The sequence below is a fragment of the Epinephelus fuscoguttatus genome, linkage group LG2 (genome assembly GCF_011397635.1).
Source record: "Epinephelus fuscoguttatus linkage group LG2, E.fuscoguttatus.final_Chr_v1".
Taxonomy (NCBI): Eukaryota; Metazoa; Chordata; class Actinopteri; order Perciformes; family Serranidae; genus Epinephelus; species Epinephelus fuscoguttatus.
The window spans coordinates 28,391,889-28,413,043 of record NC_064753.1 but is presented as its reverse complement, the minus strand read 5'-3'; the positions used below and the strand labels follow the sequence as shown (position 1 = coordinate 28,413,043).

General features: G+C 41.7%; 2 protein-coding genes across 2 annotated transcripts; one reads left to right on the top strand and one right to left on the bottom strand.

The window, feature by feature from the left end:
* Positions 1-261: 261 nt before the first annotated feature.
* ctr9 (CTR9 homolog, Paf1/RNA polymerase II complex component) lies at positions 262-9,559 on the top strand. Its single transcript, XM_049560113.1, has 23 exons — positions 262-400; positions 2,148-2,246; positions 2,346-2,585; positions 2,675-2,792; positions 2,877-2,966; positions 3,420-3,676; positions 3,780-3,887; positions 3,970-4,206; positions 4,294-4,512; positions 4,725-4,908; positions 4,999-5,087; positions 5,188-5,373; positions 5,541-5,628; positions 5,715-5,863; positions 5,949-6,065; positions 6,156-6,301; positions 6,404-6,475; positions 6,890-7,025; positions 7,177-7,323; positions 8,145-8,296; positions 8,381-8,471; positions 8,593-8,705; positions 8,782-9,559. Exons 1-23 carry the CDS (start codon positions 356-358, stop codon positions 9,206-9,208), a joined length of 3,510 nt encoding a protein of 1,169 aa, XP_049416070.1. The 5' UTR covers positions 262-355; the 3' UTR covers positions 9,209-9,559.
* Positions 9,560-11,334: 1,775 nt separating this feature from the next.
* On the bottom strand, positions 11,335-20,229 carry eif4g2a (eukaryotic translation initiation factor 4, gamma 2a). Its single transcript, XM_049560116.1, has 21 exons — positions 20,191-20,229; positions 19,000-19,106; positions 18,813-18,869; positions 17,779-17,904; positions 17,534-17,636; positions 17,313-17,441; positions 17,147-17,213; positions 16,897-17,048; positions 16,595-16,705; positions 16,328-16,510; positions 16,069-16,210; positions 15,328-15,491; positions 15,127-15,234; positions 14,858-14,968; positions 14,661-14,765; positions 14,359-14,574; positions 13,982-14,237; positions 13,621-13,825; positions 13,298-13,506; positions 13,075-13,196; positions 11,335-12,489 (listed from the first exon to the last, which is right to left on the bottom strand). The coding sequence occupies exons 8-21, from the start codon at positions 16,978-16,980 to the stop codon at positions 12,424-12,426; spliced, it is 2,082 nt and encodes a 693-aa protein (XP_049416073.1). The 5' UTR covers positions 16,981-17,048; positions 17,147-17,213; positions 17,313-17,441; positions 17,534-17,636; positions 17,779-17,904; positions 18,813-18,869; positions 19,000-19,106; positions 20,191-20,229; the 3' UTR covers positions 11,335-12,423.
* Positions 20,230-21,155: the final 926 nt, after the last annotated feature.

The following is a 21,155-nucleotide window of genomic DNA, read 5'->3' as shown; positions in this document are numbered from 1 at the left end:
AATATTGTCTTATTTCTTTTAGCTACCTGTTGAGTTTGTGATCAAAATTGATACCGAATCCCGTCTGACTAACAGCAAACCAACCTAAATTGTCCCAGGATACGCTTGATGTATATTGTCATCGAAATGTTTCTTGTGTTAGTACTTTTACTTACAATTTCAGCCGTGTTTCCATCAAAGAACATCGTGCGTTCACCTCTAGGAGGAACACTTTTTCAGGATCCCCATCAACCTACCCGGACACTATTTCCGTTGCACCGTCCGTATGGAGTAGCTACGAACAGACAACGGACCGGAGATTTTTTTTTATTTTTTATTATTACTCTAACTCGGGGTGGATTTTTCCTCGGCCAAGATGTCTCGGGGCTCTATCGAGATCCCTCTACGGGACACAGATGAGGTAAAAGTCGCCTAATATGTAAATTTGATTTATTGTATTTGTTTGACGAAGTGAACCTCGCTGTGCTGCTAGCCGCTCATGCTAACTCTAGCTAGCATTAGCTAATGTTCCTTAGCGGAGTACTTAACGTACGGTAATGTCAGCGTGAGGTATTTACATGTTTGTAAATCGACCCGAAACGTAAACACCAGTAGTGTTTGAAGCACTAAATACAGAAGTGACTTAATAAAAGTCAGCAAACATTATTATTGTCAGGTTCAGGCTCTAATGCAAGTTAGTAACGTGAGGTTAGTTGTTGTGATGTTTCCTGTCAGTGTCGCTCTCAGTGATTGAGTCCAACACGTAGAGATTTTAATTTAAGAACTTTCCATATTTTGTCATATAGTTATAATGTGGTACGTTAAGCTGCAACAACATCTGTCACAATCTTAACTCTCTAAGCATCTTTATATATTTATATCAAGCTAAGATGACATCAAAAGTGTTGGAACATCTGGATCTTAATTCATAATAGCAGTGAATGCAATGGTCGCAGTGTACATATTTTAATATTGTGATGTCAATATATACACAGCACACTGTTGTGTTTGTGGTGATGTTGAGTTGCATTGCTACTAACTATACAGAGATGTTTATTATGTCTATTATATTGATAAATGCCCATAAAACATATTAGAAGCACTTTTTCAGTAACTCACAATACAATTAAATAGCAGCACAGCCTCCAATATGACTTTAAACTTGCATTAGCATCTCTTTAAAACCCTTGTAACAAACACTGATCATAATAACCTTTGTTATGATAGGATTTGTTGCAGTAGCTGGTGTATTAGACTGTATAGTTTAAGACAAGTGTACCTAATTAACTGACAGCTGAGTGTATATAGTGCGATATAGTGTGTTTTCTGTAAAATCAATGGAAAAAACTGCTTAATGGATAAAATACTAAGACAGGAATGTCAGCTTTGGAAAATCCAGTATTGTTATAAAGCAGGGATACTCAACTTGCTTTGCCCAAGGGCCACTTCTGCATAATGACAGGAAGCCAACGGCCAGTTAAACAAACAATAACATTTATCAGATAAAATAAATAAACCAGGCAAATCCAGTTGCTGCAGCCTCACATAGGTTAGGTGTACACAGGGCAGTTTCTTGGATTTGAGGACATTTGGGGCATAGCCCAGACCCTGGATCATCCTTTGGCTCTTTTTTTGTTTCATTTTTAGATAAACAAGCTCTATTTCCATGTGTTTTTATGCACTCTGGCACCTTCTATACATTCAAAGTACAAAAAATTACCAGTATGAATCCATTTATTTTATATTGTGGATTAGAAAATGGTTGGCGTGCCACCCTATCATGGGCTAAATTTGTGTTACTGCCTTAAAGCATTGATTTTCAACATCACTTGTAATGGCCTAATACACCCAGACATGTAGCAGGGATAGCCACCACAGGTACCTAAATAAGGATTTGTATAAGTAACTGAATATATTCTAATTTACATATTTGCATAGAGATTCTATGTGTGTGTAGCATGAAGGGGCTACATCTTACATCTAAACGGGCAGTTCTGAAATGAACCTTGTAACCTTGTACAAATGGTGACAGATGACAAATGTATATCGTTTCACAGTTTGCATTGTTTTATCACCACACCCTCATTCATAACATGCTTAATGCCGCATGGAGTGTGAGTTGAACCAGATGGGTATGCTCAATAACTTGAATAAATCATATCTTGCAGGTTATCGAGCTTGACTTTGACCAGCTGCCAGAAGGAGACGAGGTCATCAGTATCCTGAAGCAAGAGCACACACAGCTGCACATATGGATCGCTTTGGCGGTGAGTCAGAGGAGATACCACAGACAGTGGTTGCATTTATTACTGTGATGTAGAATGCTAGCTTCATGAGTAAATGTGTGTACTCTTTGCCTTTTTCAGTTGGAGTACTACAAGCAGGGCAAAACAGAAGATTTTGTCAAGCTTTTAGAGGCAGCACGTATCGATGGAAACCTCGACTACAGAGACCACGAGAAGGACCAGATGACCTGCCTGGACACATTGGCAGCTTACTATGTCCAGCAAGCACGTAAAGAAAAGAACAAAGATGCCAAGAAAGAGCTCATCACACAGGCCACGCTGCTTTATACGATGGCAGACAAGATCATCATGTATGATCAGGTAAGAAAAAAGTGACGATGAAAGAAAACATTCATGACCTCACCAATTTTGCATCAGAAGTAAATATATAATGCTCTTTGCTCACTCAGAACCATTTGCTGGGACGAGCCTGTTTCTGCCTGCTGGAAGGAGACAAGATGGACCAGGCTGACGCTCAGTTCCACTTTGTGCTCAATCAGTCCACCAACAACATCCCTGCTTTGCTCGGCAAGTTAAATATTGAAGATAAGAGATTAATCCTGACCACTGTGATTTATTCACTGAAATAATGACATGGTTGTTGTTCAACAGGTAAGGCCTGCATCTCCTTCAATAAAAAGGACTACAGAGGAGCACTGGCGTACTACAAAAAGGCACTTCGTACAAACCCCGGCTGCCCAGGTAAACACAACCTGTATCCACGTCCTCCTCCTGATGACTGTGACATTATTACTATTTGCTAGAGCTGTGAACTATGTAATTAACGGCCAACTAATTCAATAATCGATTAATCACTTTTATTAATTTTTGAAGGAAAAAAAAGTCAAAATTCTCTGATTCCAGCTTCTTTAGTGTGGATATTTTCTGGTTTCTTTCCTCCTCTATGACAATAAAATGAATATACTTGGGTTGTGAACAAAACTAGACATCTGAAGATATCATATTGGGCTTTAAGAAAGACTGATTGACATTTTTCACAATTTTCTTACACTTTATAGACAGACAGCTAAATGATTAATTCGGAAAATACTGGACAGATTAATCAATGAAAATAAGCATTAGATGCAGTTCTCATAAAAAGAGATTTATCATGGATTATTCCTCACCTACCTTCTGTCTTGTTCTTGTGTCTAGCTGAGGTGAGGCTGGGGATGGGCCACTGTTTTGTCAAGCTCAACAAACTGGAGAAGGCTCGACTGGCGTTCGGTCGAGCACTGGAGCTTAACTCCAAATGTGTGGGAGCTCTTGTTGGTTTGGCGGTATTAGAGCTCAACAACAAGGAGGCAGATTCCATCAAGAATGGAGTTCAGCTCCTGTCGCGGGCCTACACCATCGACCCCAGCAACCCCATGGTGCTCAACCACCTCGCCAACCACTTCTTCTTCAAAAAGGTGCTTACTCGTCTGGTTTGTCGTTGAAATATTGACACAGATCAAAATCGTTGTGTCATTTCAATGTATTATTTACACCTGTGTGTTCTCTGTTTTCTATCAGGATTACAGTAAAGTGCAGCATCTGGCCCTCCATGCTTTCCATAACACAGAAGTCGAGGCCATGCAGGCTGAGAGCTGCTACCAGTTAGCTCGCTCGTTTCACGTGCAGGTAAGATCCTAACTGATCCTGAGGCAGCTGACTGTTTGTTCGCATTAGGTCTCTGATGTCTCTGTTCTCTGTTTCTCTTCAGGAGGACTACGACCAAGCGTTTCAGTATTACTACCAGGCCACTCAGTTCGCCTCGTCCACCTTCGTGTTGCCCTTCTTCGGCCTGGGGCAGATGTATGTGTATCGGAGAGACAAGGAGAACGCGGCACAGTGCTTTGAAAAGGTCTTAAAGGCCTACCCCAACAACTACGAGACTATGAAGATTCTGGGCTCCCTCTATGCAACATCTGACGATCAGGAAAAGAGAGACATAGCCAAAGTTTGTATCCAGTACAGGTTATTTAATCTCAGTTCTAATAATGTGGCTTATTAAGATGCTTGACATGCCACTGTCTCTGCTTCTTAGGGTCATTTAAAGAAGGTGACAGAGCAGTATCCAGATGACGTGGAGGCGTGGATCGAGCTGGCTCAGATCCTGGAGCAGACCGACATTCAGGGAGCGCTGTCCGCATACGGCACAGCCACCCGCATTCTGCAGGAGAAGGTGCAGGCTGACGTTCCCCCTGAGATCCTCAACAACCTGGGGGCTCTTCACTTCAGACTGGGCAACCTGGGAGAGGCCAAGGTAGCTATCAGTATACAGTACAGCTTATATAAACAGAACACCCTTAAACAGCTACGTTCACTTGAGAGTTTGTTGGACATACATTAACACGTTTCTTTCATTGTGGTATTTTAAGTTTATAAATGATCATGATGAAGTGTGCAGGACAATGTATGTTTCGCATAAACACTAGTGGTATTTAAAGGATGGATCCTGTCTTCTCTCCTCTACAGAAATACTTCCTTGCATCTCTGGATCGGGCCAAAGCTGAAGGGGAGCATGACGAGCATTACTACAACGCCATTTCTGTCACCACCTCCTACAATCTGGCCCGTCTGTACGAGGCAATGTGTGAATTCCACGAAGCTGAGAAGCTCTACAAAAACATCCTGAGAGAACATCCCAACTACGTGGACTGTAAGCACGCAACATTACACGATAGAAGAAGTGAGAGCAAGAAGAAAAAAAAGTACATTGTGAAGAATTGTTTTGATTTTTGGTCCACAGGTTATTTGCGTCTCGGAGCGATGGCTCGTGACAAAGGAAATTTCTACGAAGCTTCTGATTGGTTCAAAGAGGCCCTGCAGATTAATCAGGTCTGTCACGTGTTGTGTGAATATTATAACATCAGAATTCAGTAAAATCAGATGTCCTTATCTCTTCAACATTATCTGATGCTCGTTCTGTTTGGTGCAGGATCACCCGGATGCCTGGTCCCTGATAGGGAACCTTCACTTGGCCAAACAGGAGTGGGGGCCGGGTCAAAAGAAGTTTGAGCGTATCCTGAAGCAGCCGTCCACACAGAACGACACCTACTCCATGCTGGCTCTGGGTAACGTGTGGCTGCAGACGCTGCATCAGCCCACCAGAGATCGGGAAAAGGTGCAGACACATGTTTATTTCTGTAATCATCTTGCTTATCTGATGGAGCGATTCTGCTTGTCTTCTCTTTAAGTTTAGCTAAGTTTTAATATTATGTTTCATACAATGTAATGATTTATGATGTATTGATCCCAAATAGAGTAAATGTATTTTTTTTGTCTTGACAGGAAAAGAGACACCAGGACCGAGCCCTGGCAATATACAAACAAGTCCTACGAAATGATGCCAAAAACCTCTACGCTGCCAATGGCATCGGTCTGTAGAATTTAAATGTTTTTTATTCTTTTTAGTCCTTCTGCTGTATATGTGTGAAGTATTTAACATCAAGGCTTGGTGTCCAGGTGCCGTCCTGGCCCATAAGGGCTACTTCAGAGAGGCTCGTGACGTGTTTGCGCAGGTGAGGGAGGCCACAGCAGACATCAGCGACGTCTGGCTGAATCTGGCTCACATCTACGTGGAACAGAAGCAGTACATCAGCGCCGTGCAGATGGTGAGGGCCTCACTTGTGATTACCTATAAAATAATTGTGTTGATGTTTTTGTCTGTACAGTTGAGTATTTTATTCTGCTCCACAGTATGAGAACTGCCTGAAGAAATTCTACAAATATCAGAACACGGAGGTGCTGCTGTACCTCGCGAGGGCGCTCTTCAAATGTGGGAAACTCCAAGAGTGCAAGCAGATGCTGCTGAAGGTAACATGAGAAAAAAACTGACAGGCTTTTATTTTATGCTACAGTATGAGGGGAGTTTAACTTTGTCCTTCTGATGTGTTTTCAATCAAGGCCCGTCACGTGGCGCCCAGCGACACAGTGCTGATGTTTAACGTGGCCCTGGTGCTTCAGAGACTCGCCACTCTCGTGCTGAAAGATGAGAAGAGCAACCTGAAGGCTGTGCTCAGCGCTGTGAAAGAGCTTGAACTGGCTCACAGGTATTAGACTTAATTTATACCTCCTCCTCCCAGTGTGATCCTCTGGCAGTCCAGGGCTTAATCCTGCAATTTTATTTCCTCCTCCTCCTCTTCCTCACACAGGTATTTCAGCTACCTCAGCAAGTCTGGAGACAAGATGAGGTTTGACCTCGCTCTTGCCGCCTCTGAGGCCAGGTCAGTGTGAATTTATTCTCGTCACGATTTAGAAACATGCTGTTTTTTATTTGATTTTAAGGATCAGGTAAAATACTGAAACTGCCTGTGTTCTGATGTCATAATATTTATACTGGAGTTTTTAAATTCATCTGATGTCAAATATTCCACCCATATTGGCTTTTAATTGTATGTGTATATTTTTTAAAGGCAGAATGAGGGATATAAAATAAGAAAATACAGGCAGTGGGCAGATAAATACACAGCCACATACCTTTAGTGGGCCATTAGTGGTAATTGAGAGGGATTACTCAATACATATTTTTTTTTTAATTAGGAAAATCGGTCTGCCTTTAAGCTTTACAATTATTAAATTAAAAAAAATATATAATATTTTAAGCCTTATACGTTGGTGGGTGTGTTGTGGGATTGCAGGCAGTGCTCTGACCTTCTCAGTCAGGCTCAGTACCACGTGGCGAGAGCCAGAAAGCAGGATGAGGAGGAGAAAGAGCTTCGGGCCAAACAGGAGCAGGAGAGAGACCTGCTGCGTCAGCAGATGTTAAAAGAACAGGTACTTATGGTGCTACCACCAGGAAACCAGAGAAGGTTTTGGTAGGAACAGACCATGACTAGGTTTCTTTTTCTTTTTTTGCATTGCATTTTGAGCCACAATAAAGCCCTGACTATTAACTGGTTTGCCTGTCACCCTTAAATCTTGTCAGGAGGAAAAGCGGAACAGAGAGGCAGAGGAGCAGAAGAAGCTCCTGGAACAGAGAGCTCTGTATGTGGAGAAGACCAAGAACCTGCTCACCTTCGCAGAGGGATCAAAGGAAATGGCCAAAGAAAAGAAGAAGAGTGGTGGAGGACGTGTGAGTGTTAGCACTGATAACAAACTCCACAGCTGGTTAAGGGTGCTTTCACACCTGCCCTGTTTGGTTCGGTTCAATCGAACTCCAGTTGGTTTGCCCCCTAAGTGCCATTTGTCTGGGCAGGTGTGGACACAGCAATCACACTCGGGTGCACACCAAAACAACTGGACCAAGACCTTCTTGAAGAGGTGGTCTCGGTCCGGTTACAAATGAACTCTGGTGCAGTTCGTTTGTGGTGAGAACGTGTTCCGACCTCGATCTGAACCAACTGCAGTCACATGACACATTGTTTGGGTTAAACATGAGCATGTTACAGTCCTGGAGGATTATTAATGTGCACCTCCTCCTGTACTGCCTTAATATGCACATTCAGCACATCCAATGCATCAAAACATTGTTTTGTAGTTGGAGCCGCACCTCGTTTTCAAACTGTATGGTTTGACTAAAATGAACAATGACAGCAATATAGTCCACGATGAGCAGCGCTAAAATCAACCTGCGTAGTTGTCCCTCCATTGTGACATTAGAAAGTGTCACATTTATCTTGCAAGTGTACTCTTCAGTGTTTTGTTTACTTCCTGGATTTTTCCCTCATGGAAGTTCTGACCAATCAGGAGCAGCTTTCTCGCACAAGACATTTGATCTGGTCTGCTTGTAATTGCTGCCGTGACAACAAGAACCAACTCTCAGCAATTATGCAACTTTGTAACAAAATGAGTCCCTGATTTGGACCAAAGCAAGACAACTCTAGGTCTGAAAGCACCCTGAGTTGCACTGTATGATGACTGGATGACAAAGTTGTTGTGTTTTTTGTCTCTAAGCGCAAGAAAGGCGGCGACATGGATGAGTTTGTCAACGATGACTCTGATGAGGACCTGCCACTGAAGAAGAAGAAGAAGAGGAGGCCCGGCAGTGGCAGCGAGCAGGAGGAGAATGAGGATGGAGAGAAGAAGCCACGCAAGAAGAGAAGGAAGTGAGTCTGCTACACTCGCGTTCATTTGGACTGCTGAACATGGCACATAAGATACTCACAGTAGATTTCTGTGTTTCATTACAGACCCACTAAAGGAGATGACAGTGATGACGAAGAAGGAGGATCACGACCCAAGAAGCAGCGTAAACAAAAAGAGCGCAAGAGGATTGAAAAGGTCCTTTGAGTTTTCTTTGATTTGTTCTTTTATTGTGATTTATGTTCTTGAAATCCTTCTGATATTAGTTTCTTTTTGGACAAATTTATTTATATGTTTAACATCTTCTTATTGTTGGTAGCCGCAGCCTGAGCGTCTGCCTCCGTCTCTGAAAGGAAAGATCAAGTCTAAGGCTATCATCTCCTCCTCTGAGTCCTCTTCAGACGAGGATGGCCTGAAAATAGCTGAAGACAGGTAAGAGCGTGAACTTTTATTTGACAATTTACACTGAAACAACAGAAAATTGATAAGCTCACTTTCACCCATACAGACATCAAAGAGACAGTGGCTCAGGATCTGATGACGAGGGTGACCACAGGAAGCGTATTGCGTCTGACAGTGAGTCCGATGGAGGTAGGAACCGCTCTGGCAGTGAGGCCGGCAGCCCTCGGCGCTCCGGCAGCGAAGCAGGCAGCCCGCGACGCTCTGCGGGCTCTGAGGACGATGAGTCAGGCAGCTACCGTCCAGTGAAAAAGAGGAGGGTGCAGCGGCAGTCTGACTCTGAGCAGTCGGACAATGAGAGCAAGAGGAGTCAATCAGGATCCGACGATGAGTCCCGGCCTGGTTCCCCCGTCGCAGCGTCCGACCGGGGATCAGACAGGGGATCTGAGGCAGGGTCAGACAACGAGGGCTCCCCACGCCGCTCTGACAACGGCTCTGAACGCGAAGCCTCCAACAATGATGACGACAGTGATTAAATCCTCCTCACAGACTTGTCCCATGTTAACGCTGAGAAAACTCTCCACATTTGCATTTTTATTTTCTATTAAAAGCAGGGATTTCTGTCTGTACCATATTTTGGAATTAGCCTAGAGAAGTGTAGTTTTTTTGTTGGCACAGCCACTGGTGTATTCCTCCCGTCTTACTGGAATTCTCTTTTCACGGATGCTGTGTTTTGTTAAAGATGTTTTCTGTAAAGACAGATCAAATTGTTTGAAACGAACTTAACGATGTAAACATCTATTTTCTATCTCTGATGGTCAGACCAGACACTGACCCAAAAATGGGAAGATTCTTCAACACAATATCAAATAAAAGAAAATGGAAACAAAGAATTGTGTAACGTGGATTGTTTCAGGGCTCGGTAGTAACGGATTGCATCAGGGTTCCCATGGATCCTTAAAAATTCTGAAAAGGCATTAAATTAACTAATCTGCCATGTAATTTGTATTCAGTAACCAACGACATCATGGTAACATTGTCCAATTAGAAAAACAGCATCAACTTCATTGAAATGGTTCTTCTGTAGTGAAATGTCACTGAATATTGATAAGCTGGAGGTAAACTAAAAAATGACTGTGCAGATCCATTAAAACTTAAGCAACAAACTTTATCCGCAGTGTGTCCTTAACTTTGGACATTTTATAATTTCTTATAACTGCAAGCATATGACCCTGCTGATGATACATGTACTGATTTCTCCAACTAACTGAAAATTGTTGCAATTGGCTTTTAAGAAAATTGCACATACATTCACCAGCCACTTTATTAGGTACACCTTGCTAGCACCAGGTTGGACCCATTTTGCCTTTAGAACTGCCTTAACTCTTTGTGGCATAGATTCCACAAGGTGCTGGAAACATTCCTCAGAGGTTTTGGTCTATATTGACATGATAGCATCACACAGTTGCTGCAGATTTGTCAGCTGCAAATCCATGATGAGAATCTCCTGTTCCACCACATCCCAAAGGTGCTCTATTGGATTGAGATCTGGTGACTGTGGGGGCCATTGGAGTACAGTGAACTCATTGTCGTGTTCAAGAAACCAGTTTAAGATGAGTTGAGCTTTGTGACATGGTGCATTATCCTGCTGGAAGTAGCCATCAGATGATAGGCTGTAGGCTGTGGTGTATAAGTGATGCTCAATTGGTACTAAGGGGCCCAAAGTGTGCCAAAAAAACACCACCCACACACCACCACCACCAGCCTGAATGAGTGGTTACTTGAGTTACTGTTGCCTTTCTATAATCTTAAACCAGTCTGGCTATTCTCCTCTGACCTCTCTTTATGGACCATCCTCTGTAAACCCTAGAGATGGTTGTGCGTGAAAGTTTCTGAAATATGCAGACCAGCCCGTCTGGCACCAACAGCCATGTTACATTAAAAGTCGATTAAATCACCTTTACTCCCAATTTTGATGCTCGGTTTGAACTTCAGCAGGTTGCCTTGACCATGTGTACATGCCTAAATGCATTGAGTTGCTGCCACATGATTGGCTGATTAGATATTTGTGTTAACAAGTTGAACAAGTGTACCTAATAAAGTGGCTGGAGAGTGTGTGTCATTTGCATCCCTCGATGTGACACAGATTTAAGTAATAAATTAAAAAATATTAGAATTAATGAAATGGGGTAGTATGGTTATTCAACTCATTAAATTCATTTTCCTCCAGACTCAAAACTCTAAAATAAGTAAAATTAGTGTGAAGTCTTGATTATCAAAGTTTTAAAGTGTCACTGAGCCTCAGTACATACTGGCAGGATGTTATGCAGTGAAATCATATCTGTCCCAAATGTTCTCTGGTTAAAATAAGTACCTCTGCACGTCCTGCACCTACATGAAGCCAAGCACGTTTTCTGTTTCGAGCCAAGGCGACCTAAAAATAAGGACCATCATGTGGTGTAAATTGTGTTCTGTCAATGGTTGGATACATTTAAAAAATGTGTAGTCTTTGTAGGAAGTCAGTCCATCTGTCATATGTTAGAGTACTCATGATCCACCCCTTAACAACTTACTTAACCTATTAAACATTATTCAAACTAGATTTTCAAGACATGCAAGTAGAGACTACAAATATTTCAAGAAAATCTCCAGGACAACGACATGACTGTTAAACTTTATTTAAGGTTGATCTGTAGTTGTACACTGAACTTCTTGCACTCAACATTACAGTGACACCCCAAGAGAAGGAAAAAGTGTACACATACAGTACATTCTCTGTAATTTCATGAAGATAAAAAAGACCATTTAAAAACTTGACAAATATGGCAAACCAACATAAAACTTCCACACATGGTGGTGAACAACTGTTGCACAGGAAACTAAGCTTTGGCTGTCTCAATGTTAAAAACAGAGACATTCAAGTATAGTCCGAGATACATTAGAGGTATATCCATATGAGTTGATAAATTAAAAAGGCCACACAGTTTCATTCCTTACAGCACAAAAGTTTTGTACATAGAAAAAGCTCTTGATTCATTAAACTAAATGTGGGAAACCGAACTCACACTGTACAAAACCAAACAGCCCATTATTGTTAGTCAAATCCAGATTGTTAGGAGTTTTCAGACAAAACGGTCTGCTCAGTCTCAAGCACAAGAAAACCATTATAACTACGGCAGCCAACAACTGCAACTTAGGATTGTTTCGACAAATCAAGGAAAAGTGTATCTTACTATTGCAACGACTCAAGATGTTGAGCAAAGTGCATCTAAAATCTGATTTAACAAATGCAGATAAAACAACGAGAAAAGTCTCTTTGCAATACGTCAGAGCATTTTCTCTTTTGTAAACAGTTTTTAAGTAAATAGTTATGGCAGCACTTAGTGACTCCTACTAGATGTAAAAGGTGATAAAAATGGGTCAGGTTTTGGTGCTGGTACAGTTTCCTGCAAAATACTGCCTACAATTAAAGAAAACACAGCCTGATAAGTATATAAATATCTGCTGATGGACATCAAATTAGATTCAAAATTAGAAAGATAAGCATAAATAGAATATGACTATCATGGTGGTGATGCTGGCTTGATCTGGTAAAACATCTCTTAGTGGAATGAATTTGTAACAGTGGTTGGAAAATACTCATAAAACAAGAAGAGAGGAAAGAGTGAGGGTTGACACAGAGAGAAGCACATGGAGATAAGTTAAAAAAAAAATCATTGCATCCTGATAACACATGGCTTTGGCCTGTTCCTCAGTAATCTTCTTCCTCAGATTCCTCTTCTTCTGCGGTCTCCAGCCAGGTCAGCCACTGGTTCACCTGCACCATAAACACAGTATCTCCATTAGGCTGAGTTATTCATGGTGAACTAGTAACTACATGTAGCACAACACATATTTGAAGCAGCTTTAGACAGTGAGTCAGGCACATTAGTACCCCAGTTTCTTGAGTCTTAATCGGGATATTTACACAGAACAGAGGAACCTGGTTATTTTGTACTGCCGCTATGTGTGGAGACATGACAAGGGCCAGGCTGGAGTCATATGACGCCAGCGACCACCCCTCAAAGAGCTAATGACCCAGTGGCAGGGGTGGACACCTACATGAGAGCGGTCAGTTCAACATCTGCTTGATTAGCACGATCTAACACAGCAGCGGAGGCTAACATCCAATACCGAGCAATTTAACAGCCCTAGCAAACACCCACAACTAATGATATGTTAACAAGGGTCAGCTATCAGTCACAAAATAAATGTCTCAATTAGCAAACCTAATCTGGGATACTGGACAAACCTGATCTTAACCAGGATACTAGTGTGCATGTGTGGAGCTGCTGTTCACTGTCAGGGAGCGGTTTAAAAATTGTACAACCAAAAACATTGTTATCAATGTGCATAAAATTACCTGAAATAATGCTTTTCCTTTCCCTGGATACTCTTGGGTGATATCTTCTTTCCATGAAAGGAAGGCTTCTTCTTCGATTATTTCCATGTCGTAAAAGTTCACAAAGTAGCGCAGCAGCATACCTGGAAAAGCAGAGTAATCATTAAGCTTCTGAGCCAAACTTTGACATGTTTTCTGACTTGAGCCTGAGCTGCGACACTCAATAACAAGTGTGTGTACATACCTTTGGGGAAACCCTTGGTATTGCAGTGGACCTGCAGGGCATACAGCGCAGCGACTTGCAGGTCGATGTGATCGTGCAGGAACTTCTGCATCACGGTCTTGAAAGACAGCAGCAGCTGCTTCTCCTCGTTCATCTGCTCCTTACTGGGCGCTGAGAGCTGGTCTTCATCGTCGTCGGGGTTGATCTCATAGGCAATGTACTGCAGGAAGCTGGAAGAGAAGAGAAGAGAAGAGAAGATGAGTGTACTGTGAATTTGGAGAGCAAAATATGTTTGTGGTTCAGTATAATTTATCAGCAGAGGTTGCCATTATCCGCTGTTGTACCTGGTCATGAGGATGTTGACAAAGCCTTTGTCAGTGTGGAGTTTAGGAGAGATGTTGTCTTTGATCCACTTGTAGATCGACTGTGGAGAGGGATCTACTTTGATCTGCTTCAGCAGCTCCTTCTCCAGTTTCATCAGTGGAAACAAAAAGCTGAGACCTTTGCCCTCCAGAATCTCCAGCATCTTGTCCTTGTTCTGGTCATTTTCTAAGGAAGTATTAAAAAAAACCATCAGCACCACCAAAATACACTTAGAAATGAAAACTCATTAATTTTCTTTGCACTGCATCATTGAAAACTGAGCTGAGAGCCTAACTAATGAGATTAGGTGTAGACATATGGTCAGAGTGGATTTGAACGTACCGGGTAGCATCTTCTGCATGTTGACCTTGCTCTGCTGGAACAGGTCAGCCAGCCAATCGCGGTCCTTCAGTTTGACCATCTGCTGCAGGCAGAGCAAGAACAGTGGGAAATGTGCACCGTCCTCCAGCTGATGGGCCAAATCTGTGATGCTGAACAGGTCAGCGATGATTGCCCGTGCTGCAAACTGTGCCAGGTAGGACTTCACCAGGGGTACTTCTTCCTCGATCTTGGACTGGTCCAGAACACTCAAAAAGGCCTATCGAATTAAAAACAATGACTAGAGATAAATAAGGGCTTTATATTCAGATAGTAATAACATACATGAGTATTAAATATTCTGATTAATTTAAAAAACCTTGAGGGTTTACAAAACTGACCTGCAGTAGATTTTCACCAGTGGCAAGGCCCTCATTGCAGAGAGTAGAGACCAGGGTGCTTGCATGTTCCTTATCCTCATCTGAACGATCAAGTGAAAAGACCACGATCTTGTTCAGCATCTCGGACGCAAAGTGCTTAGGAGCTCTCATCTCCTTCACAGCATTAATTGCGTCATTGATGTTCTTGTTGTTCAGGTAATCTGCCACTAATGTCTCCTACAAAAGGAAAGAACAGTCAGATACAGTGTGCCAGACATGGAGTATATTGTGCATAAGGAAGGCACAGAGTGAGAGAAACTTACAGTCATTTTGTGCAACTCTTCCTTTGTAGGAGGAGCCTTTTTAGTGGATTTAGCAGGTTTTTCCTGAATCGGAGGAGGATTGGTTTTCAGGCCAAGCTGTGGAGCCTAAACAAAGACAGTCAAATGAATATATGTTCCTTGGAACCTGCGATTACCACATCAGTTCAACACATTTGTTTGAAAGGTAAAAATGTTACCTGTCCAAGAGAGGAACCATGAGCACTTGGAGGAATCATAGTCATCTGTGGCTGCAGCTTTGGCATCTGTTTTTTGCTCAAGATGAAGGACTGTGCCGGCCTCAGACTGATCTGGAGATGTGAAGACAGCGAGTTTAGAACAATACCACTCCACACTCCTCAACTACAGGTGTATAATATTATCAATCTGAATCAATGGGATCTATTTAAATATACTAAACTACTCCGCACCCATACAAAACTCAAGTTATTAATGTAGGTGGAAGTACCTCATCAGCATTGACCTTCCCCTTCTTGCTGAATCGTGGCGCCATATCCTTAGACTGCATCTGCACTGAGTGATTCTGCTTGTGGTTGAAAACGGGAGAGCCCTGCCCCTTTGAAAAAAGATGTCGAAGATTTATAGTTAGGCATGATGACTACCTAGAATCACAGTTACAAAGTCCTAAAAAGTTAGATGAAGTATTTACCTGGTTAGGTTTTATATATGGTTTGCTTCCCGTTTCATACTGAGGCTGGTGTGAACTGTTGCCATTTCCAATGTGGCCATTGTAGAGCGGGATTGTGCGATGACGCCCCATTGTAGGAGAATAGTGGTCCTGAATGACTCCTGGACCTGTACCAATGCCACTTCCTGTCCAAAGTAAATCAACAAAAATTAAAAACAGGCCTAGGAAAGACCAAAGACCAATGCTAACTGAGAGGTGATGTATTGGAGTGTTCAGACTGAATGCAAAGCAAATTTTTTGTGTGACACAAATTAGTGCCTGTGCAAACTGAAATGTTCCAACTTGCGCAAAAAAGATTTTTCGCAACGCTTTGTCGCAAAAGCCTATCAGCATCAAGATTCACTGGGAATCAAAATGGAGGACAAACTTACTGTCACTCTCTGTACGGATCCAGAGCTCTACTACTCAACGTCAGTATTGAGACTGGGCAAAAGGGAAAAGGGCTTGGAAAAAAGTGAGCAAAGCTATAGGTCTACATCGTAAGCTCTAGAAATGTGTATTTGTTACTTAATTCCAGCTACCAGTTGTAATTTAATACTACCATAGTTGTCTCTCCTTGTTTGTTAGCAAAACTCTTAGCACAGCAGGGACTCCAGTGGCTGTATTTGTGCAAGTAATGTGAGGGAAAAAATTCACTTTGTGTTAGGTCTGAACACACCTTAACTCTCTCTTATCACTCAGGGGATAAAAGCTGTAACATACCAGGCATTTGTCCAAACATATCAGCCAGCCCACCCAGAGTTTCCCTGTCAAACTTGATCCTTGATTGCAGGAAGGAGGCGTTATCCATGAAGAATCCATTCCTCATTCCATCAGTCGGAGGTGGAATAAAAACACCCAGATCCTGCAAAGCAGTTAAAATTCAGTCAAATTCTGAGGATAAAGGCAGATTGTGGACAACTAGATTAGTATACTGTTCATTCTCACTCAGTTCACCCCACAGTGGACGGGGCAGACTGACCTTTACTGCATCCTGACGAACTTGGCTGATAGTCTTTGGTCCATTTTCAGAATACGCTTTGCGAGCAGCCCATTTGTTCTCTCGCATCTCCACTGTATTCTGCAGCAGGAAACGAATCCTTGACGGCAGTTCCTTGTTGGTCGTTAAGGACTGCATGCGGTGAAAGTACTGATCCATCAAAGACTGAAAGGAGAATGTATTTGTTATTAAATGGAAGAAACGACATTTAAGACAGGGTAATCATTGGGCTGTTTTTCTCATACTCACCCTAGCCTTGTCATGATCAAGCTTAGGTCCCACTGTTTTCATTATCTGACAGAGGCATTCCAAATCTTCACCCATATCCTTAAGTTGGACTCTCTTCTTCTTCTCCAAAAGCTAATAAAGAAAAAAAAAGCATTTAATACAAACTACTATAATTTCTTCCACAACTACGGATATGACTTCAAGCATCTAACTTCCAGGATACATTGGCAACATCATCTTGATTTTGGGATCACACACGTTATGAATACTAACATGGTTTACGATTACACCTAAACATGTACATGTTATTCGACAGAACTTACTGTTTTGATGCACTTATGAAGGATAGATTCGTGGATGAGGTTGAGTTTGCCAAGTTCTCCAATGAATTTGATGTTGCCCAGCATCTTGATCTTTGCGATAGCACGCTGCTCCTCCTCCTCAGAGGTGAGTGGGTTGTCATTTTTGTCAAAGGCTACGGGGGGAAAGGAGGATAAAATAAGGAACGAGTCATGCAAAACATGACCAAATTTATTTTGTAACCGGCACTTGTATCAAATGTATTTCACTTACTTTCAACATTTTTGGCGCGGTTCTCAAACTCATCTTGAAGCTTGGAAATCAGAAGCCGTCTGAATGTCTGTAAAACAGAATTTGTTCAAAATCCAGAGAGAAAATACCACAGAGTGGTAAAGTGAGACCATATTCTTGTGTAGATCCTGTTGTTACAAAAACTTACACTATTCTGCTTATGTGATCCTTGATTTTCTGTTGGGTCCTCAAAGTTTGGTGCATCCTCTGCCAAGCGTAGACATAGTTGAGCGTATAACTGACTGTACTTGGGCTCTTCGAGGGCTTTGTCAACAATCTAAAGAGAAAGAAACAGAAAATGACAAAATGAGTTACTATTTTAATAGTTTATAGGATGAATACAGGAGTACAGTTTGAGAGAACACTCACCAACAGGATGGTTCCTTTTAAGACAAGTTTTGACTCTACGCCCACATTGAGGAGCTCCAGGCATAGTTTGTCAAACTTCTCAGGAGTCAGTTTATTAAGTATGCTAAAAGAGGAGAGGACAAAACATCACACTTCAAAGACAACATACCAACACTAGTGATTCAGGCCCTATCTTACTTAAATAATACTCAAGAATTTACAATGATTTGCGTGACTGAGGTGGTGGGATTTAAATGGAAACTTACCCTCGAACTTTTCTGAAGATTGCATCATTTTGCCCTTTCTCGGTGGAGGAGTTGGCATCTCGTCTAGTGCTTCGAGAAGGTACCCATCTCTGAACGCTAGAACCTGGGGTTTTCCCCAGGAACTCGCTGTAATGGACGCAAAAACTGTCAATACTACAATACAGAAATATTTAACAGAAAAATGTGACCCTAAACCACAGATTTACAGCTGATTCACAAAAATTAAATGAGGAATTATCTATAGGATAACTTCTTATTCCACTTTAAAACAAACAAACAAAAACCTCAACAGGTAGCAGCGGGCTGCAGGGAGATTGCAAGAGAGTTCAAAGTTGCTGTTGACTATACTGTATGTCATTTCAAGTAAATATCACAATAAGTAATGTGTGTTTTCTGTTTAAAAAGAAAAACTGTAGGACAATAGCCAATAGGCTACCCATCCATCATTTAAGTGATTACATCTTTCATATGCTGTCAAGCTCACAGCTGGCATTTACAATGGTTTGTTTGCTTGACGTAACAGAAATGCATATTTAATGGATTCAGTGTGGGCAAGAAGCTCTGATGTTATGAAATGCAACATTCAGTGATGATCTGGCGCTCATTTGCTGTTAGGACACTGTGTCATTACGGTCCAATCTGGAGCTGTTGTTGAGCCAAGTGGGACATCTAGTGGTAAAGTTCAGTATACCAGTCAGCTGGTATTTGGCTTGATATCAAACCAGTTTAAACCCTTTAATACCTGTCCAACCCTAATGAAAACACCCCTGAAGCTAACATGCTGCTGGCTCTTATGTCATAACATTGACAATGACAACACAGAATCAGCCTGAACCACTGCCAGTAATGGTAAAAGGTTATAGTAAACGTTGTAGAAAATGTTTTTTGTCCTCTTCTCCCCTGATGTATTGACATCAAATAAAAATGCACATGCAGGAGTGCAATCTGTGCCTCATGGAGATGGTGACGGATTTAATGTGTGATAAGGATTACTGGCTAGGACTTTTATGTGAAAGGAAAACTTGGAAAATCACCTGTTGCCGACAGTCTTGGGATAGTGCTGAGGTGCACCCCCACCTCCTCCCCCTACACTGTGATACAAACAGAAAAAGGTTTTAACTTAACATAAGGATATGTAAGTCTAGGATTTTGTATTAGGTGTTGCAGAGGTTTATAAGTATAACTAGGCCAACTAAGAGTCAGCAGGGTAGTGTTTAATACCTGAAACGAGAAGGACCCCCTGGTGCGACGACACTCTCCACTTTGGCGGCTTGACAAAGTATATCTGAAAAGAATAAAGTTCCGGGAGAGGGGAGGAAAAGAGCGACCTGGAAATAAAGACAGACACAGAAACAATTTAGCTGACGCCCAATGTGAGTAAAATGCATTTTTCATTTCAGCGTTATCAAGCTCATTGCAATCAAACGAGAGTAGCATCTGACATAGCATGCCTCGTTTTAACGATTGTTTGGCGGATTTCAGCCAAACTGCTGCGTACATGAGCGCCTTGCACGTGTCCGTACAAGTGAATGTGGAAGCTTAGCACATCACTGTGGCTAGGTAGAGCTAGCTCGTGACGTTGGCTGTGTCGACTCGCCGTCTGTTCTCCAGTCGCTTTGTGTCTCGCATTAACGTTACCTTAACTCAACCCTAAACCCCCACCGGTCGCCTTCTCTGAATCATAATCGTGCGCTAACGTTGTCCTGATTTACACACGCTCACCTTATCTAACCCAATGTGACCTCAATCGCGGATGGCAGCGGTACAAGGAAAACACCCAAGGGAAAAACCAGGATTACATGTACAATGTTGGAATAACACACGTCAATTTAAACAAGGTCGGTTTGGGATAATCTGGAGTTATATTAAATGGTAAACACTTCTCAGTGTAATCAGAGGTATGCGGGTCAAACTCATATCCCCTAACGTTAATTATAAGATTAACAAAAACACTGAAAACAAAGAGTGTTTGACGCTAACTTAATTGTCTCTATGCCAACGAAATCCGTATGAATTCAAATATAAAAAGACTTTAACGTAACGTTAGACCAAGAAGAAAATCCCATCAGCTGATTTTATGAGGTCTTTGTTCTGACACCGGATGTCCACACACAGCGACATCTTGAGGGGTTTTGTTAGCAGGCCGCCGGCAAGCTAACAGCTAATATGCTGTAAACAACTCCTGGAAGCCAGTCGAGTTTTCCACGAAACCAGTTTGGCCCAACCTCTCTGTGTCAGCGGGATTAGGCAACACTAAACCTAAACTTGAGCACCCCGTTAGTATTTCCCCGTTTCAAATATCACACATTACCGACTAAAGACCAACTTCCTACCAAACCGGTCGGTTAGCTCGGTTAGCTCATTTAGCTTAACGTTAGCCAGGCTAGAAAGACACACAGAGATATATCTCACCTTTACAAAAGGAACGTCAGTGTAATTGTTGTTTCTTCGACCCGGAGAAAAAAAAAATAAAGACAGGAAATAAAGTTGAGCTCAAAAAGTCGTGTTTAAATCTAGAAGGTTTGGTTATATTGCTTGGACACGACGGTTCAGACGGTGGAGGCTACCGGCTACACCGAGGTAAGAATGCTGACTGATCATCTACGTCATGCGGAAACCAATTTTTGTATGGGGCAGTCTCACACGTCATCATCCCACCCTGCCGACGTCACCTACGAAACACCCATTAACGTTTCGCAATCTGCTCTCACCAGGACAGCATGTCTGGTATCTTACCCAGAAGGTTCATGTTATTTGGAGATGTGCCGCCGGAAATGTAGGACTACTATGATGAACATGTTCATTTTTTTTTCATTTCATTTTTACTTTCATTTTTATTTCTATTTTCTTTGGCGCTTTATCCATTTTTCTTTACTTGTGTGTATGGGTCAGGCACTGCCCTGTCACATTTCTCTCAGCTGGATATAGAGCAAACAATGGAAGAACTATTTTTGTCTGGTAAAGAAAAATAGAGATGAAAAGTTATGCATGAAGTAATAATTTCACAAATATGGGATGGTTATTCAGAATTTACTATCTCATAAATTTGACCTAATAGGCTACTGTATAATATTGACCTTTCATCTCACAATTTCTTATTTCTCTATTTTTAACTTAATATTTCATAATTGAAATATGAAACAGTGAGTCAAAATTGAACTATTTAATGATTTTGACTTTTCATCTTATTATTGTAAGTCAAATTTATGAGATAGTGAGTGTTTCATAACTATGACTTGCTGTTTTGATTTGACTTCTCGTAAAATGTACTAACCCTCTCACAATTATATCTTTTCATCTCAATTTTGATTTTGTGTCTCAATATTCTGGGTCAGAGGTTATTAAATGGGGAGTCAGAATGGTATTGTTTCATGATT

What these genes read in the sequence shown, in the direction of transcription:
- eif4g2a (XM_049560116.1), bottom strand. Translation starts at nt 16,980, where the DNA reads ATGCTGGGCAACATCAAATTCATTGGAGAACTTGGCAAACTCAACCTC. An exon ending in ATGGTTCCTCTCTTGGACAG is followed by an intron (nt 14,766 to 14,857) that starts GTAACATTTTTA and finishes GTCTTTGTTTAG; the next exon opens with GCTCCACAGCTTGGCCTGAA. An exon ending in AAGGAAAAGCATTATTTCAG is followed by an intron (nt 12,490 to 13,074) that starts GTAATTTTATGC and finishes TTTATGGTGCAG; the next exon opens with GTGAACCAGTGGCTGACCTG.
- ctr9 (XM_049560113.1), top strand. Translation starts at nt 356, where the DNA reads ATGTCTCGGGGCTCTATCGAGATCCCTCTACGGGACACAGATGAG. An exon ending in CCACCAGAGATCGGGAAAAG is followed by an intron (nt 5,374 to 5,540) that starts GTGCAGACACAT and finishes TTGTCTTGACAG; the next exon opens with GAAAAGAGACACCAGGACCG. An exon ending in AGCGCAAGAGGATTGAAAAG is followed by an intron (nt 8,472 to 8,592) that starts GTCCTTTGAGTT and finishes TATTGTTGGTAG; the next exon opens with CCGCAGCCTGAGCGTCTGCC.